The sequence below is a fragment of the Primulina tabacum genome, chromosome 3 (assembly GCF_025594145.1).
Source record: "Primulina tabacum isolate GXHZ01 chromosome 3, ASM2559414v2, whole genome shotgun sequence".
NCBI classification, from domain to species: domain Eukaryota; kingdom Viridiplantae; phylum Streptophyta; class Magnoliopsida; order Lamiales; family Gesneriaceae; genus Primulina; species Primulina tabacum.
In genome coordinates, this window is record NC_134552.1 from 5971624 (window position 1) to 5981739 (window position 10116).

Genomic DNA, 10116 nt, shown 5'->3' on the forward strand with positions numbered 1-10116 from the left:
TAAAATTGAGGAATCAATTTCCCGATTATACAATCAAGAAAATTAGACTTGATAATGCTGGTGAATTTACTTCCCAAACTTTCAATGATTATTGTATGTCTATGGGAATCATTGTTGAGCATCCTGTTGCTCATGTACATACACAGAATGGATTGGCTGAATCATTGATTAAACGTCTGCAAATGATTGCTAGACCAATGATTATGAAAACAAAGCTCCCTATTTCTATATGGGGACATGCAATTTTACACGCTGCTTCATTAATTCGCATCAGACCAAGTGCATATCATAAATACTCCCCATTGCAGCTTGCATTTGGTAAAGAACCAGACATTTCTCATCCGAGAATTTTTGGATGTATAGTGTATGTGCCTATTGCACCACCGCAACGAAAGAAAATGGGACCTCAAAAAAAGGTTGGAATTTATATCGATTATGATAGTCCATCAATCATTCGATATCTTGAACCTCAGACAGGCGACGTGTTCACAACACGTTTTGCTGATTGTCATTTTAATGAGAAAATCTTCCCAATGTTAGGGGGAGAACAGAAACATACCGAAAAGGAAATTACATGGCATGTATCATCATTGTTACATCTGGATCCAAGAACAAAACAATGTGAAAAAGATGTACAACAAATTGTACACTTGCAAAGAATAGCCAATCAAATACCAGATGCATTTGCTGACACAAAAGGGGTAACTAAATCATATATACATGCTGCAAATGCCCCTGCTCGAATTGAAATTCCAAAGAAACAAATTGAAGATACTCATGATGTCATTAAACGCCTGAAGCGTGGAAGGCCAGTCGGTTTCAAGGATAAAAATCTTCGAAAAAAAAAATTTATAGAGAAACACGATGATCAGAAAATAAAGAATGATGTTCCTGAAGAAACATATGATGATCACAAAATAGAGAATGGTGTTCCTGAAGAAACACATGATGATGAAAATATTCTGTCAGAACCACAAACTGACGAGAATCATGAAATCTCTATCAATTACATTAATACTGGAAAAATATGGAACCGAAAAGATATAGAAGAAATTGATGATATATTTTCTTATAATGTGGCAATCGACATCATAAATGATAATGAAGATCATGAACCAAAATCTTTTGGTGAATGTAAAAATCGGCAGGATTGGATAAAATGGAAAGAAGTCATCCAGGTTGAATTGGATTCGCTAAATAAACGTAATGTTTTTGGACCTATAGTCCTTACACCTGAAGGTGTAAAACCTGTTGGATACAAATGGGTTTTTATTCGAAAGCGAAATGAGAAAAATGAAATAGTGAGATATAAAGCTCGACTTGTTGCACAAGGTTTTTCTCAAAGGCCTGGAATTGATTATGAAGAAACGTATTCTCCCGTGATGGATGCAATTACGTTTCGGTATTTGATTAGCTTGGCGGTATCTGAAAATTTAGAAATACGTCTTATGGATGTTGTTACAGCTTACTTATATGGATCACTTGATAGTAATATATATATGAAAATCCCTGAAGGATTTAAGATGCCTGAAGCACAAAGTTCAAAACCCAGAGAATGTTATTCTGTGAAATTACAAAGATCATATATGGGTTAAAGCAATCTGGTCGAATGTGGTATAATCGACTAAGTGATCACTTGATGAAAAAGGGATATGTAAATAATTCAATATGCCCTTGTGTTTTCATTAAGAAAACAACATCCGGATGCGTAATTATTGCTGTATATATTGATGATTTAAACATCATTGGAACGAATAAGGAAATTCAAGAAGTTGTGTCATACTTGAAGGAAGAATTTGAAATGAAGGATCTTGGAAAAACCAAGTATTGTCTGGGTTTACAAATTGAACAAAAAGAATGTGGAATGTTTGTTCACCAGACAAATTATACAAAAAAGATCCTTAAACGTTTTAATATGGATAAATCAAATCCTTTAAGTACTCCAATGGTTGTTAGATCATTAAACATAGAAAATGATCCATTCCGACCATGTGAAGAAGATGAAGATATTCTTGGTCCAGAAGTAACATATCTAAGTGCTATCGGTGCCCTTATGTATCTTACAAATTGTACAAGGCCTGATATATCTTTTGCCGTAAATTTGTTGGCAAGATTTAGCACATATCCAACAAAGAGACACTGGAACGGAATTAAACATATATTCCGTTATCTACGAGGAACGACAGACTTGGGACTTTTGTATTCAAAAGATGCTAATCCAAGTATAATTGGTTATGCCGATGCTGGATACTTATCTGATCCACACAAGGCACGTTCCCAAACTGGATATGTTTTTACTCGTGGAGGCACTGCAATTTCTTGGCGTTCACAGAAACAAACGATCGTAACAACTTCATCAAATCATGCCGAGATTATTGCACTACATGAAGCAAGTCGTGAATGTGTGTGGTTAAAATCAATGACCCAACATATCCAAATCTCATGCGGATTATCATTCGACGAGAAGCCTGTGATACTATATGAAGATAATGTTGCATGTGTTGCTCAAATGAAAGAAAGATACATAAAAAGCGACAGAACTAAACATATTCCTCCTAAGTTCTTCGCATTCACCAAGGAGCTTGAGAAGAATAAATGTATTGATGTTTGTCACATTCAATCAAGTGAAAATTCATCAGATCTCTTCACAAAGGCGCTTCTTACGTCAATATTCAGAAAGCATATATATAATATTGGGATGCGCAATCTACGAAATTTGTGAAGAATTGTTCGTGTCAACATGAGGGGAAGTTTACGTGACTGCACTCTTTTTCCCTTACTATGGTTTTTATCCCACTGGGTTTTTCCTAGTAAGGTTTTTAACGAGGCAGTATAAAAACACGTAATGAAAACAATCATTATGATCATCATCACAAGGGGGAGTGTTGAAAAATATATTTAAAATGTGTGTATTGAATATTTGAATGTTGAATATTTGAATGTTGAAAATAAGAGTTGTAAATATTGAAAATTAGTGTGTGATGATGTAGGTAATGATGTATTTTATTTTTGGATTATTTGTAAAGATTTCCTATAAATAGATCTCTCATTTGTGAAGAAAATCACAATTGAGTAGAGAGAAAAATATTATAAAGTGTGTAGTTTGGTAAATTTTGAGAGTTTGAGATTTTTACTTTTTACCATAAATTTTTACTTTTTCACAACATATACAACACATATTTGTCTATCGGTTAGTTGAGTACTAAATAGCTTTACACATATATTTAGCTATATATGCAAAGATAGCATTCATTGACCAACTTTTTGATATGCTTATTTCTCTTGTATATGAGCAATTGCCTCTTCAATGAATTAAACAACAAAAACATGGAACTATTCAGACCTATCAAATATGCCAAGGATGCAAAAAGCCCCTGTGGACCAAAAGTCGGCTGAAATTTAAAGGAATAGCACAAAGAAATCAAGAATCAAATTACATCAACCAATTCACCGAGATGGATCAAATCAAACGACGCAAGGAAACAGCTAATGAAGTAAACAAAACTAGCACAAGCACCCAAAAAGGGTACAAACTAGTTGTGAGATGGGGGTGGAATTAATAAAAAGCTGAAATTGCAGCAACTGAGGAAAGAATTTCCAAAAGCCACGACAATCATACTTTGTGGCATGGTCTACGATGTTTTAGATATTCAAGTCCATATTCCGCTGTTTCACCATTCTAAATCAGGCTCAGGGCATGAGTCTCGTGTAATTGGTCACATTGCATCCGACAAGGGACCAATTTATATAATGAGATATACTCTTCTATCAAAATAATAGATTCGCTAGGGCAAATCAACCACTCGATGAATGATACCAAGGTAACACACACCTTATTTAGCACGATTTTGTCATCTTCCGTTGGATGAATTCTCTCCCTTAATCTAGAGTATACATCACTCGTGTTTTATGAGAGGTACATTTTTTTTTTGAGGATCTAATAAATTATGTTAGGTCAAACCATACCATACATAGGCATCCAAATCCAATACAAATATTTAAAACCCAACAAAAATTTGTGTGAGACAGTTTTAAGTGTCGTATTTTGTGAGACAGATGTCTTATTTGGATCATCCATGAAAAAGTATAACTTTTAATGTTAAGAGTATTAATTTTTATTGTGAATATCGATAGAGTTGACTCATCTCACAGATAAAGATTCGTGAGACCATCTCACAAGATACTTACTCTAAAAACCCATACCATACATACGGATCAAGAAATGAATCCTCCTTTTAACGAGTATAAATTAAAACCTCTCCCTTTAGCTTTTTTCCTTACATATACCTCACTCTGAATTCATGCACAGATTCTTTATTCACATAAGATCAAAACACACAAATTCAGACAGTTGATATTTACATTTAGTTTTTTGTTATTTACAATTCGTTTGTGAATAAATTTGATACATATTCACATATGAAGTGAACTGTAAATAACACAAATAAATATAAACTAGAAAGAAAAGATGGACCGAGAATTCAACAGCGGGTCATCAAAGTTCACGGCGGCGCTTCCCGCCTTCCGCACCCGTCGGTTCATGTGAATCACACACCTGAGTCTTAAATTTGCAACCCAACTTTGACCACCAACCACCGTTCTCCCCGTGTCCACGTGGGCCCGAATTGTCCATTTTCTCAATCGTCGTCTTCATCATGGAGCACTGACGTTCCAGATCCTGCACCCGCGCCCTCATGCTATGCATATCCCCGCGCAGCATCTGATTATCCCTCACTGCTGCCTTCCACGTGCCGTTCCCCTCCTCCGCACGTGACCTCTCGACCATCTCCTCATCCTCATCCTCCGTCCCTCGGCCGCCGAGAATGGTGCCGGAGATCGCGTGGCGGAGCTGAAGTTGTTCGAAGAACAGCACCTGCATCACCGCTCTGAGCGGCAGCCGTTCATTCTGTGCAGCGTGAGTACACGCCTCTAATGTCAGCTTCTGGCAGTCCAAAACTCCGCAGATTCTCTCTCTATCCGTCTCCGAGATCCATGGATGCGCCTGTGGCAAGGAAAAGAGTGAGAAATTGTTTGAATTTTACAAATGCAGATAAGGTAATCCAGATTGAATTGGTAATTCACCTTGAGATAAACATCAACAGCTCGATAAAGGCCATCGTCGAAGACTCTAGCACGATCGGGCAAAGTAATGGCAAATTCATAGAATTTTTCCGGCTTCAAATTAGCGTCGGATGCGATTTCCGACAGGTAACCGTCGATTAATTTCCCAACCGTTATCAACGCAGTAGATACAGGGCTATTGCCTTCTTCCTCATCGGCTTGAATTCTGGTGACCGATCTCTCTTCAAATCTTTGTAGAAAATAACCCAGAATTCTCTCCACGCTATCAACGTCGTACAATGTCTCGTTCAAATAGGAATAGCTCGGAATCAGCAGATCGTCCAAAGTGGCTTGCTCCAATTGCGATCCAATTTTTTTCTCCAATGATCGCCTTGAAACCTCAGAAGCGTTCAAAATGTACGACGTTCTTAACAATCCGAACAAGAATCTCGTCGTGTTCGAAGTTGAACGTGATGTTTTCTCCATCGGGAGATTGGAAATAATCGTCTCCAGAAGTTCCCTCCGCTCATTCTCTGATGGAAGGTTGGAAGAAGCCGATGGTTTCCGTGTTGTTGTGCGAGAAATTCCCGGAATGAATTTCTTCGCATAATTCATCAAACAGCTCTCTACAATATCTCCGCTCAGATTCAAAGCTTTCATGGCGAAAATCAAACGTTTGAAAATATGCACACTCAAATATCCAAGCTCATCCAACCACGAATCCGCTATCGCAGCTCCTCGCGTCACGTCACCATATGTCCTCCTAGCGTCAGCTTCAGTTTTACTATCCACAGCTCCGCCGTTCAACGGCCAACCGAAGAGCGAGGGATCTGCGGCGGCTGCTTTAGTAGCAATGGCTTCAATACATCTCTGAACAATGCCCAGATTTTCCGCCATGGGCAACAGTCTTTCACAAGAGGTCAAAGCTTTTATCGAATGTTTGATATTTTTGAGTGTAGACTGAGCAAGAAACCTCTCGGTCTTAGAGATGAGATTGTCTTCAGAGTATTCTTCAGTCATCTCCAAGTACTCTCCGGCACACCGGAGCGCAGCGACGTTGGTGGCGGAGAGATCCACTTTCACGCCGTAACAGAATTTCGCGGCAGGTTCAAACGCTTCGCAGCCGCCCGGGAAGTCAGGGAGCACGAAATGAAACTGACCATCGTTGTCCTCCTCTTGGATTTCTTCCTCTCCTTCGTCATTTTCATTGCTCTGGTTCTGTTCAGAGACTGTTTGGATCGTAGCGAATCTGTTTGTTGTTTGGTTCGTCTCTTGTTCTGTTATCATCACGTGAAGCTTTCTGCTTTTCCCCATCAGAGGAAACTAAACAACAAACGAGAGTACAAATCATCACAGATTTAGAAACAGAAACAGCACAAAAAACGAAGAATTTCAGTTTTAGGGTTCTTCAGAGCTCACTTTGTGAAGATGAAAAGTCATCCCGTCAACTTCAATCGCAATATCGCTGGGCAATCCTGTTGTGCAGAACCTGAAACAAATGCAAAACAAAAATCACCCATGAAGGAAAAAATCTGAACAAAATAGTTTAAGGAAGAGATTTTGGGCTCACCATGCTTGGCCTTTGGAACCGGGTTGCTTAGACGCCATTTTTGTTCGAAGAAAATCTTGACGGTGGCTTCAAGACAGAAACATGGGAGCTGGGAACTGAAAAGGTATTTGACTAAATTTGCTTCCCTTTTTTGAGTTTTGAGTCTTATGAAATGATCAGGGTTGTGGAAATTCAAGCACGATGTGTAAAAAGGAGTAGTAGGTAGGGTGAGAAGACTGAAACAACACCAATAATTATTGGGTTTTGATTAGAAATTGAGAAAAGTAATTAGGGTTAGTGAGATTGGGATTTCGATTGATTTTGTTTACTGGGTCAGATCAGAATCTTCTCTTTCCTTTTCTCTCCTCTTCCTATGTCGGGTGTATGGGGAGGATCATGATAGACGAAAAAAGAGAGGCGCACTTAAATTTCTGTGTTTCAAGAAAATATTTAAATAGAACCAATTTACAGTTCGAAATGTTACAAAATCTTTAAAATAGGAGGGAATTGATTGTGGCAATGTGTGTAGATCTTAAGAATCCGTGACAAAGTTTGTACTTCTTCCGTTTCTGATTTACATATCTTTGGATTTTACAAAAATTACAGTCTCATCTACTCATGAAAAAAAAAACTATTTTTAGATCAAAAATATCATTTTTTATTACAAAAATGAATCAAATCAACCTCGTTTAAAAAAGACACGTTCTTTGTAATCATGAGTAGTATATGACTAGACGGAAAATTCCATGCCCTGATTTTAAAAGAAATTGCTTCTGTTTGTTAATATGAGATGATAGGTGGACAAAATCTCACGAGTTGTATTTTGTGAGACGAGTCTCTTATTTGTGTCATTCATGAAAAATTATTACTTTTTATTATAAATATTGATAGGGTTGATCAGTCTCACAGATAAAGATTCGTGAGACCGTCTCACAAGAGATCTACTCTGATAAGTATATTAAAACCGATTATCTAAAAGACAATAAAATCAAAACAACATTTAACATTCTGGTAGTACCACATTTAAAGAAATTCAGAATAAAAAGACAAAGAAGCTTACTTTTTTTAAAAAAATTATCCATTTGTTCTCTGTTGTCAAGACTCGAGAGTAGTTAGGACTGCATGGACCACAATTAATTTAGAATCCCATAATTATCAATTATGGCCACTTTAATGGTCTCCATTCTTAGGGTGTATTCATTCTATATTTTCAAATATTTTTAATAATTTTTTTTAAATGATGGACTTTTGTGGAGTTGATAGATTTTTATTGACTTTTATGGAATCTAATAGAATTGTAAAACAAATTTCATGGTTTCTTATAGACTTTTTTTCAAGATTTTTGTAAATTTTTGTAAAATTTTTCATAGAATTATGTGAATTTTGTAGTTTATAATTGTGATTTATTTTTTATTAATTTTTTTAAAATAATTATTGGATATAGATAACCTCTTCAATTTTAAATTATTATTTTTATTTAAGAATGTAAATGAATTTTACTTACTTAAAAGTTAAATCAATTTAATTTGTGAAAAACGACAAATGAACTATCCAATTTATTGAAATCAAAATTTCAATTTTTTATGTCAATTCAACATATTAATTAATAATATTTTTATAAGTTCATAATAAAATTTTATTAAAAGAACACTCAAAATAATGAGTAGTCTTTTATAAAAAAAAATCTAATCATTACTGACAATTTGATCAACATCGTTCTACATTCCATTGGCTATGATATCCCTCCATGCATTAGCATTTGCTCGTTGTTGTTTTTGAGTATTAAATAACTGATCAAAGTCGTCACCTTCATAAACTTGTGCTGATGAAGACAATTGAGCTTCATTATATAGTTCAATTTGAAATTCATCAAATTGACACTTCTTTCAAAGAAAATTATGTGATATAGCACATGCCAATACAAACCCTGTTAGGGGTGGGAAAAAATACCGAATTTTCGGTATACCGAGATTACCATAACAAAAAAATATTGAATTTACCGAATTTTAAGTATACCGAAGATTTCGATACGGTACGGTAACAATATCGAATTTTTCGGTACGGTAACGATATCCAATTTGAAAATTTTGGTATATACCGAAATACCGGAAAAATATACAAAAATTTTAAAATATATAATATTTTAAAACAATAAATTATAAATTTTTTTAAAATGTTAGGTTTTTTTGGTTCGTTATACCGAAAATTTTGGTATAGTATCGATATGAATTTGTTTATATAATAATTTAATATATAGATTAACTAAAATTAAAGAAAATAATTAAAAATAAAATGTTATATAATAATTAATAAAAAAATTAAATTTTAATTATGTTTTTAAAAAGTAAAAATAAAAGGAAAAATAAATAGATGAGAAAATAATGAAAGTTTGTATTGAATTTGGGAGATTTCTCAATTAAATGTACATCCAAATCTTTAGGTTGAATCAAAGATTTTTGTTGACATTTTATTGTTGTACCTTAGACTATAATTCTTGTACTTAATAGAATTCCATAGAGTCATTAAAAGTCTATTGACATTTTGAATATCTATAGACTTTTGTATAGTTTTTAAAAGTCAAGTTTGAATACAACATGACTTTTTAGAATTCTACAAAAGTTTACATTGAATACCAATAAACCTTTATGGAATATATAAAAGTCTAGTTTGAATACCTCTAGACTTTTAAACTCCATAAAAGTCATTAAAAGTCTATAACCAATACACCCCTTTTAGATACTAATCATCCATTTTGTGATACTAATTTTTCATATTAATTCAAATTGGATAATAAATCTTTTTTCATGAATCAATCTTGTAAACGAAGTAGAATACGAATTCAGAAATATTCTCTGAAGTTATTCATCGGAAAATTAATCATGAGGGAATCCGTTCTGGAAGGAAGAAAAAACATAAAATTAATTATTTAGCCATATCATTTTATTTTATTTATTTTTTTATAATTAAAGGATTCTATATCTCTTTGCAAAATAGCGTTCAGTTCGTCCTTAATAGCTATCAGTATACTATTGATTAATATACTTAAAATCATAAATAAGTAATCTCTTGATTGTCAATTTTTTTTAAAAAAAATTGAATTTCACTAACGTGGGAACCATCGTGTTGAATGCTTGATAATTAATGTCCTGTTTAGTTTTTTTTCCTTTTCTTTTGTTTTCTTTTAATGGTAAGATCTCGTGTTGAATAGTAATAATTTAAGAATTAATGGACAAATATTTCAATATTTATAGGCCCGACAAGCAATGTCATCCATATGGCAAATACAAATTCGACCTACTCAATTTAAGGCAAATAGTTTATTTCGCCGCCTTAGGGAACATGTACAGCTTTCTCGTAAATTTTATATAATAAACCAAAGTATCTTTAACCATGATCGTTATGGTCATGTTTGGCTCGGATGAGTTGATTCAAAATGTAGATAATATAATGATTTATGATTTCCATGGATGAGCACAGTCAGGTCCAAATCAGATTTTGGACCCCCA

General features: G+C 34.4%; 1 protein-coding gene across 1 annotated transcript; it reads right to left on the bottom strand.

Annotated features, from left to right (window-relative positions):
* Positions 1-4407: 4407 nt before the first annotated feature.
* Positions 4408-7033, bottom strand: LOC142539633 (BTB/POZ domain-containing protein At5g66560-like). The gene is made up of 4 exons (XM_075645211.1): positions 6632-7033; positions 6481-6550; positions 5083-6384; positions 4408-5002 (listed from the first exon to the last, which is right to left on the bottom strand). Exons 1-4 carry the CDS (start codon positions 6667-6669, stop codon positions 4496-4498), a joined length of 1917 nt encoding a protein of 638 aa, XP_075501326.1. The 5' UTR covers positions 6670-7033; the 3' UTR covers positions 4408-4495.
* Positions 7034-10116: the final 3083 nt, after the last annotated feature.

Bases quoted from the DNA above. Each gene is read 5' to 3' on its own strand.
- LOC142539633 (XM_075645211.1), bottom strand. From the start codon at position 6,669: ATGGCGTCTAAGCAACCCGGTTCCAAAGGCCAAGCATG. The intron at 6,551-6,631 runs GTGAGCCCAAAA...CATTTGTTTCAG, and splicing joins GGTTCCAAAGGCCAAGCATG to GTTCTGCACAACAGGATTGC. The intron at 6,385-6,480 runs GTGAGCTCTGAA...TTTGTTGTTTAG, and splicing joins TGACTTTTCATCTTCACAAA to TTTCCTCTGATGGGGAAAAG.